This window comes from Otolemur garnettii, unplaced genomic scaffold, assembly GCF_000181295.1.
Source record: "Otolemur garnettii isolate 467f Iridium unplaced genomic scaffold, OtoGar3 scaffold00021, whole genome shotgun sequence".
Classification (NCBI taxonomy): Eukaryota; Metazoa; Chordata; class Mammalia; order Primates; family Galagidae; genus Otolemur; species Otolemur garnettii.
This window is the reverse complement of record NW_003852416.1, coordinates 20499811-20521697: the sequence shown is the minus strand read 5'-3', so window position 1 is coordinate 20521697 and position 21887 is coordinate 20499811. Positions and strand designations below refer to the sequence as shown.

The window sequence follows — 21887 nt, the reverse complement described above, 5'->3', positions numbered from 1 at the left end:
ACACAATATTCAATTTTACTAATAATCAGGGAAATTCAAATTATAATTATGGGATACCATGTCTACCACTGAACTGATACACATTTTTAGGCTGGATAATGCCAAGGGTTGAGGAGGATGCCCAGCATTGAAACTAGAACTCAAACACTGGCCAGGTGGGGTGGCTCATGCATGTAATACTAGCACTCTGGGAGGCTGAGGTGGGTAGACTGCTTGAGCTCACAAGTTCAAAACCAGCCTGAGCAAAAGCAAGACCCTGTCTTTTCTTTAAAAAAAAAAAAAAAAAGAAAGAGGTGAGGATTGCTTGAGCCCAAGAGTTGAAGGTTGCTGTGAGCTATGATGCCCCCAGCACTCTACCCAGGGCAATAGCTTGGGACTGTCTCAAAACAACAATAACAAAAAAATTAGAACTCAAACACTGTTGAAGAGAGTAAAATGGAAGAATCACTTTAAAGAGCAATCTGGCAATATGTTATGACCCGGTAATTCTACTTTGAGATATGTACACTAGAGCAGTGCTTCTCAAACTATCTGTGGGAAAGCACCTTTTCTTTCTTTCTTTCTTTTTCTTTTTCTATTTTTTGGTATTTCAATCTGTTAGGATACAATATAGTAAAATATAATAAAAATGAATTACAGTTTAGAAAAAGTTTAAAAATATTACTGTATTTTCATGGTCAGTATGCTTGATTGAAATATAAAATAATAAAAATATTACTATGTTAAATGCTGTGTTAAAATGCTGTAAGAACTTAGAACGGGCGGAGGGAGGTGGGACCACACCTATGGTGCATCTTACAAGGGTACATGTGAAATTTACTAAATGTTGAATATAAATGTTTAACACAATTAACTAAGAAAATGCTGTGAAGGCTATGTTAACCAGTTTGATGAAAATATTCCAAATTGTATATAAAACCAGCACATTGTACCCCATGATTGCACAGCTATGATTGCACATGATGTACACAGCTATGATTTAATAAAAAAAAAAAAAAAGAAAGAAAAAAAAGAACTTAGAACATTCATTCTGTATTCATCTCATTGGGGCAAAGATACAAAAAGCTGGCAACAGGGTACTGACCTACATCATACATTGAACAACACTGCTCTAGGAAAACTCTTACAAATGTGGCACAAGGAGACATGGATAAGAACATTATTGTGGCAGTGTCTGTAATAAGGAAAAACTAGCAACTACGTAAATCTTCATTTATAAATCAGAATAAAATGAGGTCCACTCATAGAACAAAATACACAGTAGGTAAAAATAAACCAGATTGGCCAGGAGTGTTAGTTCATGCCTGTAATCCCAGCACTCTGGGAGGCCAAGGCAAAAGGATTGCTTGAGGCAAGGAGCTCAAGATTAGTCTGCGCAATATAGCAAGACCTCATCTCTACAAAAAAAGAGAGTCTTTTGGACAGTGTCTCACTTGGTCGTCCTTTGTAGAATGCAGTGGTGTCTTAGCTCACAGCAACCTCAAACTCTTGGGGTCAAGCAATCCTCTTGCCTTAGCCTCCTTAGCTGGAACTACAGGTGCCTGCCACAACACCTGGATATTTTTTAGAGATGAGAATCTCATTCTGGCTCAGGCTGGTCTTGAACCTGTGAGCTCAGGCAATCTACCTGCCTCGGGTAGATTTTTTAAAATTTTAAAAAATTATCCAGGTGTTGTGGCGCTTGGACCCAGAAGCCTGGGTGACAGAGTGGTAGCCTATCAAAAGTGATAGCCTAAAACAAAACAACATAAGACAAACTAGATCTACATGTGTCAATATGAGTAAAACTCAAACAATGTTAGTAAAAAGGGCAAGTTTTAAAATAGAACATAGAATTTGATATGATTTTTATAGTTTCAAATAGGTAGAAGAATCCTATAAACTGTTACATATTCACAGTAAATCATAAAAATATGGATGAAAAGGATATGCTTCAACTTTAGAATTGAAACTATATTCTAAGAAATGTCAAGAAATAAGACCAGTGAAGGGTACAAAGGAGGATTCAAACAGATAAACTTTTCCTTAAAAGAAAATACGATCTGAATAAACATGGCAAAATCTTAAGCCTGCATTATACTGTATTCTATACATTTCTGTATATTTGAGTTATTCAATAAAAATGTCTTAAACTTTTAGCATCAATTGAAGGCCTAAGATGGCAGTCTAATATATAGTACCCTGGAGTGTAGGGTGTGTCATAGCTCATAGCAACCTCAAACTCTTGGGCTCAAGCAATCCTCTTGCCTCAGCCTCCCGAGTAGCTGGGACTATAGGTGTCCTGCCACAACGCCCAGCTATTTTTAGAGAAGGGGTCTCGCTTTTGCTCAGGCTGTTCTCAAACTCCTGACCTCAAGCAATCCACTCGCCTTGGCCTCCCAGAGTGCAGGGATGATAGGTGTGAGCCACCATGCCCTAGCTTCCCTGTTCTTAATCTGTATGAATGAAATCCCTACTCCACAGAGACTAAAGCCTCCTCTATCCATTCTCTTTGTCTGGAAAAAGACAATAATGGCAGCTGACAAGATGATGGAGAGCCAAAGCACTTCATTAAGTACTGGTCTCACGCCTACTTTTAAAGGCTTTAGGATATCTGAATGAGTTATCAGAATTCTCCACTACATGTGTTGCAATCTTACTTAAAACCCATCAATACCTAAGATGAGACTGACAAAGAAAGGACCAACTCATGAACAAATGTCCTTAGAGACATTCATTTCAGAAAGAAATCCAAGTACCTATAACAGCTTTTTTCCTCTCCGTCTCAGCTTCTTTCTCCACAACCTTTTGTTTCTGTGCAGCTATAAGAAGTTTTGTCTTCTCAGCCTCCCTGTGAAGTAAAACATTACAAAAATTAAAAGTGATTTTCTTATGTGAAGTCAAGTCAGTAATTCTGACCCTGTAGTATGTCAGAGAATTGTTTTTCAACAAGAATGTTTTGAACCATTAAGGTAGGTAGCAGAGTTGCTATCTTATTTTGTTTATAATGGATCTGAGGTTGAAAGATTAAATAATTTTCCCAAAGTCACCCAGAGACGGGAAAAAATGAAATACATTTGAATTTTAGTCTCATTTTTTCATTCTAATTAATTACATAGAGGCCTGTGATATGGAAGGGAATATATAAATACTTCCTTTGCTGTTAGGCCTCCTATTAGCCCACACAGCACCAGTGTGCCGACGAGAAAAACACACTGGCCTCTGGGTAGATGCAGTCCCTCAGGGGCATAGTCTGGCAAGCAGAATGGAGCTACATTTCAGCCCCCCTCCTCTTCAGGTGGACACTCAAGTGCAGTGGCCCTAAATTTTGTACAGAAGATATAACTAGGTAGCAGTTATCAGGTAGTGAACTGGGGCTTAATATAAGGAGAATTTTCTAAGAATGTGAACTTGTAACATAGGTTGGACGGCCATAATCTGAAGATTCAGAATCTGAAATGCTCAAAAATCTGAAATTTTTTGAGCACTAACATGCTACAAGTGGGAAATTCCATATATAAATACTTAACACAAACTTTGTTTCATGCACAAAATTATTTAAAATGTTGATAAAATTACCTTCAGGCTATACAGTGTATATAGAATATAAATGAATCATGTGTTTAGACTTGGGTCCCATCCTCATGATATCTATTTATATATAGATACGTAAATATTCTAAAATCCAAAACTCTTTTGGTCCCAAGGATTCAAATTGTAATATAAATGCTGACTACTGGATTATCATATGGCAAAAATGGTGTTTAAAAAGATTACTATTAGGTGAGAGGTTAGAATTGATAATCCCAAGGTGGCCCTTAATTCTGAAATTCCAATAGTCTATAAAATTAAGAAAGATCTATAATTATCTGAAAAATAATGCCAACAGTATCCCCAAAATGTTTCTTCCCAAAGTCCCCCTTCTGCCAGCACTGATAAAGACATTAAATGACTGAAGACTGTGAGTTATTTGAGGGCAAGTACTCATCTTTCCATCATCAAAAGCAATTATATTTAAAGCCTAAGGCACTCTGAGCCATTAATAAACTTAAGTGGATCACACCAAAGATCTACCCTGGCTTTACAGTTTTAAAAGAGTTCCTAGTCTACAACAAAAAAGAAAAAAATAAAACACTAAATGATAGAAGATACAGACTTAAGAACAAAAAGGACTCAGAAACATATCACCCCATAAAGCAATATTGCTACTCCTCAGGCCACGTGTATTTACATATCTACTGTATTCTTAACTTTTGCAAATTAATTTTTCTGGCATCTCATATTTTCCCCACTTAATATACCAGCCAAATTTCCTAAAGACTTGTTTCATTTTTTTTAGTACCTGTCATGTGAATACCACAGTTCGCAGTGTTTCCCTATAAGGTACCTTTTAAAACACTTAGAAACTAAAGTCACATTAAACAAGTAACTTCTCATTCACAGCCAGTCCTGGACACATAAAAGAGAAGACTGCAGCAGTCAATTCAAGCAAGGCGTTCCCAGAGACAAACTATAAAGAGCCAACTCTAAATATGGAGACATAATCACATACCATGGAAAGTCAATCTTTACATCAACAAGGTGTCTATTCTTACCATTATTACATAGTGACAAAATATGGGCACTCCAACCTTCACAGCTAGGACTCTTTACTAATATTTAATTCAAAGTACTATACATATAATGTAAACTATAGTTCCTTAGGCTTCCAGCAATTGCTTTATAGCAACTGCAACTTTAGCCACTGAAATTGCTCCCCAAAAGTCCATATATAAAGAGAAAACTAATAAAGAGTCTAGTGAAAATTAAGACATGAAAATAGGTACTATTGCTAGAATAAGAATATAGAAGATACACATATACTCCACCCCAGAGTGTATTATCCATCACGCTTCTTCTAAACTAGTGTATTAATATACAGATAGTCCTAAATATTATAGAAATATTGGGATCCCATGCATATTACTCACATCAACTCAAAATTTCTTCTTATGGCTTCTGGGATTTTGGGTTTTGTGACACGCACAGCCTAAAAAATAAAAATAAAAAAGCTAAAGTATATTTGAAAAACCAATCTTCAAACTAAAGCTTCTACAGAAGAGTGTCTCAAATGATATGAATAAAACAATATAGCTCCCTACTAATGCATGTGGGGATCCCACCAGAAAATGTACTTTTCATGCTATTGCATCAAGCATCAAAATAAGTTTCTTCATACTTCCTTAAAATGCCAGACTACAGGGAAAGCCACTCTATCCATTGAGAAAACAATTTTCTTAAGGAAAAGGTTCTCTCTTTTTTTTTTTTTGAGACAGAGCCTCAAGCTGTCCCCCTGGGTAGAGTGCTATGGCATTACAGCTCACAGCAACCTCCAACTCCTGGGCTCAAGCGAGTCTCCTGCCTCTGCCTCCCAAGTAGCTGGGACCACAGGCGCCCGCCACAACGCCTATTTTTTGGTTGCAGCCGTCATTGTTGTTTGGCAGGTCCGGGCTGGGGATTCGAACCTGCCACCTTAGGTGTACGTGGCTGGCGCCTTAGCCGGTTGAGCTATAGGCGCCGAGCCAAGGTTCTCTCTTAAAAGATGTTTTACAAAGCTCTTCCAACAAACAAACAAAAATACAGAAGGCAGGCAAAGTTCCAAGATTGAAATTGTAAATTCAGAAACAATTAGTCAAAAGCAAAAACCCAGGTCAATATATACCATTTGATACAATGCACAGTGTACAGTAAGTTAATTAGCCCTTCCTAAATCTAAAATCATTTACTACTTACTATAAATAAATAGCCCAGTGGCTGAAGGAAAAAAAATACCAATCACTGGCTTATGTTGTTTCTTCCTGGAATCTTCGAATTGTCTACCTATCTTTGTAGATATTGTTTAATAACTAGATACTTTGTTTCTCTAATCATACTGTATTTTGAAATAATTATCTACTTAGAAAGTGCTGCTTTTTGAAGGTGGACTTTTCTACATCAAGGACATGATCTCTCTCAAAACTTTTGTTTTATTAAACATCCTATAACCCCCACCCCCCCACATCACAAACACACACAAAATAATATGCTAATCTGAAAAAAAATTTAATTCCCTCTGAAAACTGGCTAAACTTTTAAGTAGTAAGGTCTTTAAAGTTTTAGTTTAAGGTTTTAAAAAAAAGGTTGGTAGAGCATAGTGGCTCCTATCTGTAATACTAGCACTTTGGGAAGATGAGGTGGGAGGATTGTTTGAGGCCAGAAGTTTGAGACCAGCCTGAGCAACAGCAAGCCCATGTCTCTACAAAAAATTTAAAAATTAGCCAAGTATGGGCTGGGTGTGGTGGCTCACACCTGTAATCCTAGTACTCTGGGAGGCCAAGGTGGGTGGATTAACTGAGCTCAGGAGTTTGGGACCAGCCTGAGCAAGAGTGAGACTCCATCTCTAAAAAATAGTTGGGCTCAGGCAGTGCCTGTGACTCAGTGAGTACCAAGGGTGGCGGGTTCAAACCCAGCGCCGGCCAAACTGCAATGACAACAAAAAATATCCAGGTGTTGTGGGAGGCTGAGGCAAGAGAATCGCCTAAGCCCAGGAGCTAGAGGTTGCTATGAGCTGGGACACCACGGCACTCTACCAAGGGGACAAAGTGACACTGCTTCTAAAAAAAAAAAAAAAAAAAATTTAGCCAAGTAGTCCCAGTTACTCAGTAGGCTGAGGCAGGAGGACTGCTTGAGCCCAAGAGTTTGAGGTTGCTGTGAGCTATGACACCACAGCACTCTGAAAAGGGCGACAAAGTTAGACTGTTTCAAAAAAAAATTAGACTGAAAAACAGATTATTTTATTTTATAAAATAAGACAAAACAACTAAAACAATGGAGATCTTGTCTGCCACTTTAAGAACTCTATATTTACAACACTCCATTTTTTCATTTGGTAACTTCTAATAAAAACACACAAAAAATAAATTCAAATGATCCTTCTTGCTGCTATGCAGAAATGAAGGAGACAGGGTAAAAGTGAAAGTAGGAAAGAAGACAGAGGGTAGACAGGAGATGTCCTTGTCTTGACGCAGTGAATATGGAGGCATAGATGGTTTTACATGGATTTTGGTGATGGAATTAGCAGGACAGTGGACTGATTAGATGTTGAGGGCGAAGGAATTGTCAAAGATGTCCCCTCCCCCCCATTCTAGATTGGTCTGGGAGGGAAAGTGCTGCTGTTTTCTGACATAAAGGAAAAAACAGGAGAGAAATAGATTTGATGAGAGAAGCTCAAGGGCTCAACAAATCATGAAAGAGTAGAAATATCAATGGAATAGACAAAATTCACAACAATAATAATATAACTGAATATACAATACAAATACCATTTCAAAGGAGGAGGAAGATGGAGGGAGAAATTATTCAGTAATTACCATTGCTAACCAATTTGGGACAGGGGAGAAGGAGTTAAAGTCCGACCTCTCAACTGACAACAAAATTGTTTCAGATAAAAATAGTAATTTAAATCTAAGACAACAATTGTAAAAGCAGAGAAAAATTAATTTCTGATTATATTTCTATACTCCTAAAGTAGTAAAAGGATCTTGAAACATATAGCTCAGCAACATACCATAAAGAAAATACCACTTAAATTACTATGTGAAAGTATAAAACTTCAAAATTGACAGGAGGAAAAGACAAAGTTAAATGGCAAAGAAAAAAATTGACTAAGGCACCAGCCACATACACCTAAGGTGGCGGGTACAAATCCAGCCCAGGCCCGCCAAACAACGATGGCTGCAACCAAAAAATAGCCACGCGTTGTGGCGGGCGCCTATGGTCCCAGCTACTTGGGATGCTGAGGCAGGAGACTCGCTTGAGCCCACGAGTTGGAGGTTGCTGTGATGCTACGGCACTCTACCCAGGGCAACAGCTTGAGGCTCTGTCTCAAAAAAAAAAAAAAAAAGAAAAAATTGAAAGAAAATGTTTCCTATGCATTTTAGAAAGAGATGTAATGACATATAAAAAAGTTTATTTAAATAGGTTAGAAAAGCCATAAACAACTAAAAAAGTGAGCAAAACCAACAAACAAGTCAAAAATGAAATTGCCAATTAAATATCCTAGGACCCTTGACCTTTTTTTTCTTTTTTTGAGACAGAGCCTCAAGCTGTCATCCTGTATAGAGTTCTATAGCATCATAGCTCACAGAAACCTCCAACTCCTAGGTTTAAGCGATTCTGTTGCCTCAGTCTCCTAAGTAGCTGGGACTACAGGTGCCTACCACAACACTCAGCTTTTTTTTTTTTTTTTTTTGGTTATAGTTGTTTGGCAGGCCCGGGCTGGATTTAAACCCCACCAGCTCTGGTGTATGTGGTTGGCACCTTAGCCACTTGAGCTACAGGCACCGAGCCGAGGGCACTTGACCTTAATAATTAATATAAAATACCACATAAATTTTCTCTAAAAGGATAAGACAGGAAGAGAGACCTTGCTTGCATGTGCTAATCATTTGGGTACAATTATATAGTCAAATGTGCAGGAACTATAGCTCACCAATATCGCTTATGAGATGGTGGGAGGCTACTAAAATTTTTCTGAAAGGCAATTTAGTAGTATATACTAAAAAATCCCCAGAGTATATACATTGATCCATCAATTCTACTTTAAAAAATTTATCCTAAGGCAAGGATTTTAAAAGATGCATAGTACATATGTATAAAAGTGGTCATTGTAACATGCATACTTCGTATAACAGTAAAAAATTTGAAATGATAGAAAAATATATCCAGAACTACTACAAATCAGTAAGAAGAATAAAACAATCCAGCAGAAAAATGGGCAAAGGATATGAATAGACAATTGACAGAAGAAAGTCTAAATGACCAATAAAAATGTCAAAAGATGCTCAATTGGGTAGGGTGTGGTAGCTCAAGCCTGTAACCCTACCACTCTGGGAGGCTGAGGCAGGTAGATTGCCTGAGCTCCAGAGTTCAAGACCAACCTGACCAAGAGTGAGATTCCATCTCTACTAAAAACAGAAAAAATAGCTGGGTGTCATGGCAGGTGCCTGTAGTCCCAGCTACTAGGGAAGCTGAGGCAAGAGGATCACTTTAGCCCATCAGTTTGAGGTTTCCGTGAGCTATGATGCCAAGGCATTCTACGCAGGGCAACAGAGTGAGACTGTCTCCAAAAAAAAAAAAAAAAAATGCCCAACCTCATTAATAACCAGGAAATGCAAACCAAAGAGAGATATAACTTCACACCTACCAATATGGCAAAAATTAGCATGTCTGCTTCCAACCCTGGTGAGTTTATGGGGACACAAGTACCTGCATATACTGCTGGTAAGAACATAATTAAGAAAAGAATAAGTAATCCCATTTCTTTGTGGGAAGGGCCTTAACAGAAGCTTCTCTGAAGAAGATAGGCGTGTGGCCTACAGATACATGAAAAAAATGCTCATCATCTTTAATCAACAGAGAAATGCAAATCAAAACAACTTTGAGATATCATCTAACTCCCATAAGACTGGCTCACATAACAAAATCCCACAACTACAGATGTTGGCATGGATGTGGAGAAAAAGGAACAAACACTTCTGCACTGCTGGTGGGAGTGCAAGCTAATATATCCCTTTTGGAAAGAAATATGGAGACTACTCAGGGATCTAAAAGTAGACCTGCCATTTGACCTGCAATTCCTCTATTAGGTATATATCCAAAAGACCAAAAATCACTTTATAACAAAGATATTTGCACCAGACTGTTCATTGCAGCTCAATTCATAATAGCCAAGTCATGGAAGAAGCCCAAGTGCCCACTGACTCATGAATGGATTAATAAATTGTGGTATATGTATACCATGGAATATTATGCAGCCTTAAAAAAGACGGAGACTTCACCTCTTTTACATTTGGAGCTGGAACGTATCCTTCTTAGTAAAGTATCTCAAGAATGGAAGAAAAAATATCTCGTGTACTCAGTACTATTATGAAACCAATTTATAATCACTCACACTTTCATATGAAGAATAGATCACAACTATGGCCCAAGATGAAGGAGGGAGAAGAGGAGATGGAAGGGAAGGGGGGAGGTCAGAATGAGGGAGGGTAAATGGTGGGACCACACCAATGGTGCATTATGCAACCGTACATGTTGGATCTATTAGTATAAAGTATAAATGTCTTAACACAATAAATAAGTAAATGAGATGAGCTATATGTTAACCAGTGGGAAGTAAGCATTCCTAAATCTATATGAAATCAGAACATTGTACCCCATAAATGCATTAATGTGTTTATGATTTAATAAAAAAAAAAGAATATAGATTTGTACAACCAGTTTGTAGGACAATTTGTCATTAATGTTCATTACACTATTATTTAATAGCTAAAACTGGGAACAATGAAATGGCTAATGATATAAGAAATGTAGGCAACTGTTAGAAGGAATGAGCTAGATCTCTGAGGAACAACCTGTGCAGAATCCAAGAATATCTGACCTTCGTATTCAATATCTTTAAAATTAAAAAGCTACTCCAGCTACAAATGACTGGACAACCGATAAGATTTTACAAAGTTACCTTTGGTCATTTCAAACAATCCCTTAACTCTCATGGTTCACCCTCAGGCATCTCTCTGAGATAATGGCAGAGTATGAATGAGGCCATAGGAAAAACCGCATCCATCTTTCCAGTCTCTTATACACACACACACAAATGATCACTTACAATAAATGCACACTCTCACTGGCAGTGCCCTTGAGCAAAAAGAATTGAGACACAGGCGACCTCTAAGAAAGCTTTATTTTTAGTTGCAGTAACATTTATCCCAACAACCAAATGATCTCTTAGAGCAGTGGTTCTCAACCTTCCTAATGCCATGACCCTTTAATATAGTTCCTGTGGATTGTGACCCACAGGTTGAGAACCACTGTCTTAGAGCCACTAAGAAAGGACACTAGTGAGGCCACATTACCAATTCTTACCAGATCCAGAATCGAGGTTTTTAAGTGTTCTTGACCACAAACAGAGTTAAGAAATACATTTTGCATTGACACCCAATATAAACACCAATGCCACATACATATTCAGGTAAAACAAACACAAGTTTCACTGAATACTTAAACCTACTATGTGCTATTTCTTTTTTCTTTGAGACAGAGTCTTACTTTGTTGTCACCCTCAGTGGAGTGACATGGCATCATAGTACCCAGCAACCTCAAACTTCTTGCCTCAGCCTCCTGAGTAGCTGGGACTACAGGCATCTGCCACAATGAGTAGGTTTTTTTTTTTAGAGCCAGGGTCTCACTCTTGCTTGGATTGGTCTCAAACTCATAAGCTCAGGCAATCCACCTGCCTCAGCTTCCCAGAGTGCTAGGATTACAGGTGTGAGCCATTGCACCCAGCCTATGCCATCTCTTTTCCTATACTTTTCCAATTTGATTAAAATGTTGGTCAAGGCTGCGCTTGTGGCTCAGTGAGTAGGGCACTGGCCCATATAACGAGGGTGGCAGGTTCGAACAGGGCCCTGGCCAAACTGCAACAAAAAGTAGCTGGGCGTTGTGTTAGGTGCCTGTAGTCCCAGCTACTCGGGAGACTGAGGCAAGAGAATCGCCTGAGTCCAGGAGCTGGAGGTTGCTGTGAGCTGTGACACCATGGTACCGAGGGCGTCAGAGTGAGACTCTGTCTCTAAAAAAAAAAAAAAAAAAAAAAAAGTTGGTGAAGACTCACTAAAACTGATTTTATAACACATGATCTGAAAACACAGTGACCAGAAAAGCAGGGGTATAACCAACCTCTTGCCATTCTATCTACCAATGCTGCTACCACCATTAAATTCATCTGCTACTTTGCTTTTATTCAGGCCATCCCATGCACTTGAAATACCTTTCTCATTCCTCTCACCCATATAAATCCAATTAATTTTCCAAACCTACCTAAAATCTCAACTCAAAGTCCTTCACTAGGCACACAGGCATCTTCTCTTCAAAAGTTCTTACTCTTACAGTAATAATCATCCAAATTAGTATTTTATAACATCTATTTTGTGTAGAATTATTATTCAAATCTTAAACTCCTTTTTTTGTAATTTTACTGAGGGCAAGAATTATTCTTATACTGATTTGTAACCATTACTGTATCTTAATAATGCCTCATAAATGGGAAACATAAGAATTTTATTTACTTCTAAGAGACTTAGCTTATCTTTCCCTTGAAGAGTTCCCAATGCCCTCCAGCCACATACACCTAAGGTGGCGGGTTTGAATCCCCAGCCAGGACCCGCCAAACAACCACGGCTGCAACCAAAAAATAGCCAGGCGTTGTGGCGGGTGCCTGTAGTCCCAGCTACTTGGGAGGCGGAGGCAGGAGACTCGCTTAAGCCCAGGAGTTAGAGGTTGCTGTGAGCTGTAATGCCACGGCACTCTACCCAGGGGGACAGCTTGAGGCTCTGTCTCAAAAAAAAAAAAAAAAAAGAGTTCCCAATGCCACCCATGGTGGACTATATGAATACTTTATTTCGGCTGAGACCTAAAGTCGAGTTGAGAAAAGTATTCTAGAAATCACCATAGCACTTTTATTAATAATTGCTGCATAAACAACCTGATGAAAGGATTAAACTCAAAGCTCAAAAAATTCCTAGAGAACCTCCCCAGAAAATAGACTTACCTGTATAGTGAGACCTGGAGCCATGATGTTTAGGTCTTTCTGCAGAGCCTGTTTCAAGTTTTCATCTATTTGATCTGTTTTTTAAGCCAAGAACAACACCTGTCATGATTCTCAATTTTTTTTACATTGTTTTAATATTGAAACAAATTAATCATTATTAAAGTTTCTATATTACTATTCTTTTACAGAGTATAAACTGTTCCCCCCACCTTTTATATGGGTCTTTGTAAAGAATTATCTAATAAATTAAGGAAGGAAGATGATAGGCAGCCAAAGTTTATTCAATAAAACAAGTTTTAAACTTATTATTTAACTTTGGATAAACTTATTTATTGAATATACTTAATATATCTTGATTCTCATAAAGAGGTAAATTCCTATTTTATTCAATCTTTATACAAATTCTCCAATAACTAAACTTGATTTATGTGGCCCTCAGCATATTATTTTGGATTTAAAAAGAGAAAAAGAACAATAAAAAAGAGAAAAAGTTCATCTAAAAGTCTTTGAAGCACACCAGAATGGATAGTAAAGATGTTGTCTCCTCACTTGCTTTATAAAATGTGAATTTTCTACCCACAAGGCTCACAGAAGAGTAAGGGTACTTTCACCGTTATTAAAATGACTGGTAATGTGACAAAGCAGGACCAACTGGTTTCCTCATATGCCACTGCAGTGATTGTCAACTGTCAAACAGGAATCCACTGGCAGATTTTAAAGGGATTAACCATTCCTGTGCTGCCATATAAGAAATTCACCAAAAATTTTTAGGAAGAAGCAACCAACCAAAAGCAACAACACATTCCCTGGTCAGAACTTTCACTATCACAAATGAAAAGTAACTTGGGCAGAAGGGAGTTAACATAGCAGGCTTGAGACCACGATCCTTAGAAAGGCTTGGTTGCAAACTGGCCCTTGCCTGGCACCTGAGAATTTGTATTTGCAGAGTTTCTGTCATCTACAGAACTGATAGAATTGGCTTACTATGCCTGAACTGTTTATACAAATAATATGGTTTATGCTGAACACCTACTTTCCTTCTGGAGTTGGTAATTTTGGTACATGGTAGGCAGAGGGTGCTTACATGACAGCCCTCAATAACAACCCTGGGCACTAAGTCTCAAATGAGCCTCCCTGGTAGACAACATTTCACATGTATTGTCACAACTTGTCACTGGGGGAATTAAGTACATTTTGTGTGATTCTGTGAGAAGAACTCTTAGACTTTTGGGAGCCCGTGACTCATTTCTGCTGGACTTTGCCAACGTGCCTTTTCCTTTTGCTGATTTTACTCTGAATTCTTTGATTGTAATAAATCTTAGCTGTGAATACAACTATATACTGAATCCTATTAGCTCTCCTACCAAATCATTAAGCATGAAGGTAAGTCTCAGGGAGCCTCAAGACATAGACTTTTAAAAAAATTTCCTGAAGTTATATGTTAAAATAGCAACAAAGCTAATTTTCAGTTAAATTACCACAGTAAAAACAAAATACAGTAATAGTTTTTCCAATCTCTACCAAGTTACGTAAAATTTTTTCAACATAAGATAAAAAAAAAATATATTTTAAAGACTGTCCTATTACAAATTCAAAAGAAATGCTCCAATAGTTTAAGATTTATTAAGCATCAATAAATGAGCCAAATGAGATTTTCAGTGGGCTACTTACATATTTAAAACGAGAAAGACACTTACCAAACAATTCTATGTAAACTTCTTGAAGTGTATGGGCACTACAAAACTGGTTCAGCTCATGGTGGATTTTATTGAAGATTAAGGTCTTGTCATAATCTGCAGTGTAGTTCCTCACGATATCAAACACTGAAGGAGAGACCAACCCATGTTTGTTTTAACCAGCAATGACTCAGGCATCTTCAAATTCAGCCAGGGCAAAAGAGTGTATCTTACACATGAGGAAAAATGTCAACAAAATAACAAAAACATAACACACAGACACAAATATTGATGCCCTCCTTGTGCTCAATATTCCAGATATCCTTGCATCTGCAATATCAACAAGCAAACTCTGAAATCCATACTAAGGAGAGTATACATTTTTTTGAAGTAATAAGGAACTGGCAAAGTTTTCAAGCAACAGCAAGGCAGTCAGATTTGTACTTTGGCAACAATGTAAAGGTGAATTGAGAGGCACAGAGATCAAAGGCAGGGAAAGGAAAAGCAAAAACTGAGCAAAAAGATTAATAGTGGGATTAAACTAATTAAGAAACAGTGGGAATAAAAGAAGCAACTGCAAAAGACTTTTTTTTTTTTTTTTGAGACAGAGTCTTATTTCATCACCCTCAGAGTGTCAAAGAGTCATAGCTCACAGAGACCTTAAATTCTTGGGCTCAGGTGATCCCCTTGTCTCATCCTCCCCTGTAGCTGAGCCTGTAAGTGTCCTCCATTACATCAGACTAGTTTTTCTATTTTTAGTAGAAACAGGGTCTCTCCTTCTTGCTCATGTTGCTCTCGAATTAACTCCTGAGCTGAAGGGTTCCACGTGTCTCAGCCTCCCAGAGTGCTTGCCCCAGAAGTGAGTTACTGAGTTAAAAAGGCAATTTTTAAAGGCTATAAAAAAGTCACCAGGCTAACGTTTACTGGGCTAGACTTTGTATCAGGCAATTTGCAGAGATTAGCACTGAATCCTCCTGATTAAGCATAGTAAGAAACTAAAAACTAACAACCAGAGAATTTTATAAATGTCCCCAAAGATATATATACTAGACCAGGTCAAAAACCTGTGTTCTATTCTATTCCTATTTCTGTCTTCAGATCCAAGGACTTGTTCCTTGGCCTTCCCATAATGAAATGTTAGATGCAACTGTATTCCAGATCACAAGCAATGGACAGGCCATCAGTAAATTCTTGCTCAATGATTACTTTAGCTCAGGAGTTCCAGACCAGCCTGAGCAAGAGCAAGACCCTATCTCTACTAAAAATACAAAAAAATTAAGCCAACCATTGTGGTGGGTACCTATAGTCCTAGGTACTTAGGAAGCTGAAGTAAGAAATCTCTTGAGCCTAGGAGTTTGCTATGAGCTATGATGTCACTGTACTCTACCTAGGACAACAGAATGAGACTCTGTCTCAAAAACAAACAAAAAATCTGCAGACTAACTCATTTACTTGATCACTTCCCAAATGAGCTGGTGATCTAATAGTTTCTTATTTATCTCGGGCTACAGAATCAAACTTTTCCCTTCTTCTGCTTTCAGTCACAATTCTTCCAATGATTTACGACCAAGGAAAGGAGATAGAAAAAAAGGATAAGGAAAATAGTTAATCTTTGAAAAATATGATCCAAATCCATATGCCAGTAGTATACCTGCTCTCTGCTCTGAAATCTTTTCACTATTTGTGGCTGTACCAGTGATGAGAAATTTTAGCATGATCTTGTATTTCAATCTACCTTTTTTAGATATCATTTTTATCTTCTCAATACAACAAAACCCCCTGAGGGCAAAGGCTACAACTTCATCTTTTTAAATTGTTCTCATCCAACATAGTATATTTTTTTTCTTTTGAGATAAGAGTCTCCAGCTGTCACTCTGGGTAGAGTGCCGTAGCATCATAGCTCACAGAAACCTCCAACTCTTGGGCTCAAGCAATACTCTTGCCTCCTTTTTTCTATTTTTAGTAGAGACGGATCTCGCTTTTGCTCAGGCTGGTCTTGAACTCGTGAGCTCAAGCAATCCACCTGCCTCGGTCTCCCAGAGTACTAGGATTACAGGCATGAACCACCACACCCAGCGCAACATAGTATCTTTATATATTAGACATGCCAATTTTATTAACAAGGATAAAGATAAAACTGCGTATCTTTCTTCAGAGCTTCTAATTAAGTTTTTGATTTGAAAACCCATCAATGTGGATTTTCATGCTTTCCCCACACTGAAGACTTTTACATTGCTTTGTGGTTATAGCAAATCCTAACTAGAAAAGATTTCTCTATGATGGCAAACCAATGTGGCCCAAGGAATTGATCAGTTACAAATTTTTTAGCACACAAGGTAATTATCTCTCACCTTGACTAGATAAAATGTTTTCCTGTTCTATAAATAATCAATGGCATCTTGCCCTTAGAAACACTAAGCTCAAAGAGTAATTCAGAGGCTGGGCTCGGTGGCTCATACCTGTAATACTAGCATTCTGGAAGGCTGAGGTGGGTGGATTGCCTGAGCTCACCGGTTAGAGACACTATCTCTAAAAATAGCCATAGCCAGCATTATGGGGCGGGGGAGCACACCTGTAGTCCCAGCTACTTGGGAGGCCGAGGAAGAGAATCGTTTGAGCCAGAGTTTGAGGCTGCTGTGAGCTATGATGCCACAGCACACTACCAAGGGTGACAGAATGAGACTCTGTCTCAGCAAAAAAAGAGTAACTCATAGAGTTGCAGAAAATCAACCCTGTCCAGACTTCTGACTTATTTCTGCCTCTGTTCCCTAGAAATGGAAAATATTCCAGTGATTATTCCTTTAGCAGTAACCAATGAGGCCATAAAACAAAAAGCATCTTTCTATTCCTCAGAGAATCTGTCAGTTTTAAATACTCTGGATATAACTATAAAAACAAAAGAACAGATGGATAACATACCTGCATAAGGTGCCAACATATTAACTACTTCTATTCGGTCAATATAGATCATGACTCCACCGCTAAAAAAAAAAGAAATGAAAAAAAGTGTAAACTACTAAAGGGAATCCATAAAAGAGTTACAGACCTAGGGAAAACCTGATAATCAAATATATTAACTTCTAACACAGAGAGAATTTGCTCCCTTTTAAAAAGTCCTTCTGTCTCTCTATAGATGTCAAAGTCTCTTTTGTATACTTTTTGTTTAATATAATAGTAATATTTTGGGTTACTTAAAATAGGTAACTAAAAAAATACTTTGAATTTTCACATTCTTCTTTTAAAACAATTCAATGTAGTGATTATACTCTAATTTGGGCCTTGCCTGCCTTTCTTTCTCTAAACCAGGGGTCCTCAAACTACGGCCCACCGAGGACATTTATCTGGCCTGCCGGGTGTTTTTGCCACTGCTGGCTGTCCTGTTTAGCAGCTGACTCATCCCAGGCCTGCAGTCCGGCCCTCCAACAGTCTGAGGGACAATGAACTGGCTCCCTGTTTAAAACGTTTGAGGACCCCTGCTCTAAACCTCTGCAGGGCAACAATTCTCAAAGTAAGGTCTTTAGACTAGCACCATCAGCATCACCCAGGAACTTGTTAGAAATGCAAATTCTTGGCTGGGGTGTAATGGCTCATGCCTGTAATTATAGCACTCTGGGAGGCCAAGGCAGGTGGATAGCCTGGACTCACAGATTCAAGACAAGCCTGAGACAGTGTGAGACCTCATCTCTAAAAATAGCTGGGTGTTGTGGCAGGTGCCTATTGTCCCAGCTACTTGGGAGACTGAAGCAAGAGAATTGCTTGAGCCCCAGAGTTTGAGGTTGCTGTGAGCTATGACACCATAGCACTCCACCAAGGGCAACAAAGTGAGACTCTGTCTCAAAAAAAAAAAAAAAAAGAAAGAAAGAAAGAAAGAAATGCAAATTCTCATTCCAGACCTACTGAATCAGATCTCTAAATCAGATGGCATTTAATACTAAAGATGAGAAAAAGGTGGAATGATTTAATTTTAAACTATGTTTCACTGAGCACCAACTCTGGTCTAAGTGGTTGGTTATGTGCTTCATAAACACTAATTCTAATCCTTAAAACTTTGTAAGGTAAAACTCTTGATTTTTTACAAATGGGGTTAGTAAGCTTAGAAAATCCAATTAAGTAATGTGTGGGGGCAAGAGATATGTGGGAACTTTCTGTATTTTCATAGTTTTCCTATGAACCTAAAACTGTGGTAAAAAATAAAATCTATTGGCTCGGTGCCTGTGGCTCAAGCAGCTAAGGCGCCAGCCACATACACCTAAGGTGGCGGTTTCAAACCCGCCTGGGCCTGCCAAACAACAATGATGGCTAGCAACCAAAAAAAACCAAGCATTGGGGCGAGCGCCTGTGGTCCCAGCTACTTGGGAGGCCAAGGCAGGAGACTCGCTTGAGCCTAGGAGTTGGAGGTTGCTGTGAGCTGTGATGCCACGGTATTCTACCCAGGGGGACAGCTTGAGGCTCTGTCTAAAATAAAATAAAATAAAATAAAATCTTAAAAAAACAGTAAAGCAGGCCGGGCATAGTGGCTCATGCCTGTAATCCTAGCACTCTGGGAGGTCAAGGCAGGTGGATTTCCTGAGCAACAGTGAGACTCCATCTCTAAAAAAAAATAGCTGAGCATTGTGGCAGGTGCCTATAGTCCCAGCTTCTTAAGAGCCTAAGGCAAGAGGATCATTTGAGCCCAAGAGTTTGAGGTTGATGTAAGCTATGACACCATGGCACTCTCTCGAGGGTGACAAAATGAGACTCTGTCTCAAAAAAAAAAAAAAAAGTAAAGCAGATATGGCAGTGCTGATAAACAAAAGTTTTTTTCAATAACACACCAAGATGGAAAGCTGGTATTTGGAGACAGGCCTTTGCTTACATAATACTCAGATAAGAAATCTCCTTGGGTATTATCTTGTCTACTTGAGAAATGTCTATGTGATCATAGCTTTAGGAGCAGAAACTTTGTATGAAATAAAGGGAGGCTGGTAATCAAGGACAAAGCTTACCTTGTTCCACAAGGCACATTTTTAACTTCATCAGTTTGTAGTGTTGTCTAGAGAAGGAAAAATATCTCATCAATACTTATGACAAATATCATTAAGGAACTACGTTTCCCTGCAGGAAACCTCTGGAAAACTGCTGCAACTAAGTATGGGAGAGCTCCATTGCAATTTCAGTCCCCTTCAGATTAGCTCTCAGAATAGTTATTTCTTTTTGTATCTTAGTAGAAACACAAGACTTAAGACAGAACATATTCTGAGTGAGGTTCAATGTTCGTTCCATCTCCTAATAAGTAGAAAACTCTTCCAGAGCTCTTTATTTCCCTGGAGCTAGCCTAGAATTGCAAACCACACAGCTTCCCCATACAGATACTACAGCTAGGACTTGAGCTCTGAACTTTGATTCTACCACTAATATTACTGTTTACACTGAAGATAAAAGATAACTATTTTATGCATACAAGTATCCTACAACTCAAAGCTGACCTTGAACTCAACAGCAACCTTTCTTTTCCAAAGCTACTGTCAGTATTTCACTTCAGGATCTAGTGAACTCTCACATGTTCTATTCAGTTTCCTTTTTAACAAAAGGGCCACCACCACACTGGGTCCTCCTAGTGAAGCAACAATCTAGTACTTAACTGCTCTATGTCACATCTTTGTTTGGATGCAGAATGTCTTCATATCCCACTCTAAAGCTTATTATCAGCACCTAATGAGTGCATTTTGGGCTCTGTACCTTATCAAGCACACAGTGGATCTATTTTATGGAATAAAAAAGAAAAAAGTAGCATGGTTCCTGTTTCCAAAGAACTCCCAATCCAGCACAGGAGACAAAATCCTTACAAAGCATCCCACCAACACGCACAAAATAACAAAGAATAAAATAAACTGTAAGGGGCTAATTACAGAGAAAAATAATAGTTGGAAAAGATCTCTGAGGTGAAGTGTTTGTAAGACAGGTCTACAAGGGTAGAAATAAGAACAGATGAAGACAGAGGAACATCTAAAGTTCAATAAAGATCCTATTCAAATATATGAAGTTGAAGGTAAATAGTGTATAGGTGACAAGAAGTAGATTGGCATATTTGGAGCAGAGAGGGCAATTTAGATGGAAGTTGAAATTCTGGTAAGAGAACATGGTGATACTAGGTAGAGGCCCTAGTTGGCTGGGGAGTTCAGGCTCTCGTCTACCTTACACACAGTCACAAAATTAACCTTTCAAAAATGTCTTTTACTTAATTCCTTTGCCTATATGTGATGTGGTTCTCATTATCCATCTTATCTGGAGGCAAGAAAACCAGCTGGGAGGTTAAAAAATTAAATTTAATTAGGTTAATTCAGTAAAGGCCACAAAATTAAAAGCTGCCAATCCAGGTTTTAATTCTTCCCATAATAGGGGAAGGATATGATACTTTGTTGAATATAAAGTTCCAGGAGTGTCAGATGTGGTAGCTTACCCCGTAATCCTGGCAATGTGTTAGGCCAAGGCAGGTGGATTGCTTAAGACCAGCCTGAGCAAGAACAAGACCCTGTCTTTACTAAAAAATATAGAAACTATCCAGGCGGCATGGTGGGTGGGCACCTGTAGTCCCAGCTATTCAAGAGGATGAAGCAAAAGGACTGCTTGAACCCCAGAGTTTGAGGTTGGTGTAAGGGAGAGCTATGATGCCACAGTACTCTACCCAGGGTGACATTTGAATAAGACTCTGTCTCAGAAGAAAGGAAAAAAAAAACCTCATGAATTAAAAGGTCAAGATGATGGTAAACATTAGTGATCATGAAGTGAGGGAGACTGATGAAGAGATTAATTCAATTTATTTTAATTCCCTCAAAACATAAAATTAATTAAATTTCCATAATCCATACTAACTTTAAATACACATTCCTATTTAAACCTAAAGGATATTCTCTAGTCAAATTTTTAAACCAAGAAGAACTAGGAAAGAGTTCAAATGTTAAACCTTCAATTTAACATCCTATCTTTATGTACTTTTATACTTCTTTTATATTCTCTTAAACATTATTTTTCCAGTATGACAGAATATTAATTTAAAAAGAGTCTGTAAGACAGGGTACACCTGTAATCCTAGCATTCTGGGAGGCCGAGGTAGATGGACTGCTTGAGATCAGGAGTTCGAGACCAGCCTGAGCAGGAGCAGAGACCCTATCTCTAAAAATAGCCAGGCATTGTGGCAGGCTCCTGTACTCCCAGCTACTTGGGAGGCTGAGGCAGGAGTATCACTTAAGCCCAAGAGTTTGAAGTTACTGTGAGCTATGGCACCACGACACTCTACCAAGGGCAACAAAATGAGACTCTGTCTCCAAAACAATACAATTAAAATAAAAGTGAGTCTATTATTACTTTACATATATTTGGGCTGAAGGTTTTCATATAATTTCTCTAGCCATTATTTTTTCTTCTTACATCATATATGGGATTTCATATTCATATATATTCCTTTTAATTGCCACTTTTTTTTTTTAAGAGACAGAGTATCACATTATCGCCCTCATAGAGGGCCGTGGCGTCACAGGTCACAGCAACCTCCAACTCCTAGGCTTAGGTGATTCTCTTGCCTCAGCCTCCCAAGTAGCTGGGACTACAGGCGCCCACCACAACAATGCCCA

The 21887-nt window shown here is 38.4% G+C and overlaps 1 protein-coding gene across 5 annotated transcripts in view; it reads right to left on the bottom strand.

Annotated features, from left to right (window-relative positions):
* ERLIN1 (ER lipid raft associated 1) overlaps nt 1-21887 on the bottom strand; it is a 41148-nt gene that overhangs the window by 14509 nt on the left and 4752 nt on the right. For all 5 annotated transcript variants that reach the window (XM_023511621.1, XM_023511622.1, XM_003787267.2 and 2 more), the window contains exons 4-9: nt 19263-19309; nt 17197-17258; nt 14299-14424; nt 12602-12675; nt 4950-5008; nt 2739-2830 (exon numbers count right to left, since the gene is read on the bottom strand). In XM_023511621.1, the coding sequence (XP_023367389.1) occupies nt 2739-2830; nt 4950-5008; nt 12602-12675; nt 14299-14424; nt 17197-17258; nt 19263-19309 (460 nt within the window). The remainder of the gene's footprint in view (nt 1-2738; nt 2831-4949; nt 5009-12601; nt 12676-14298; nt 14425-17196; nt 17259-19262; nt 19310-21887) is intronic.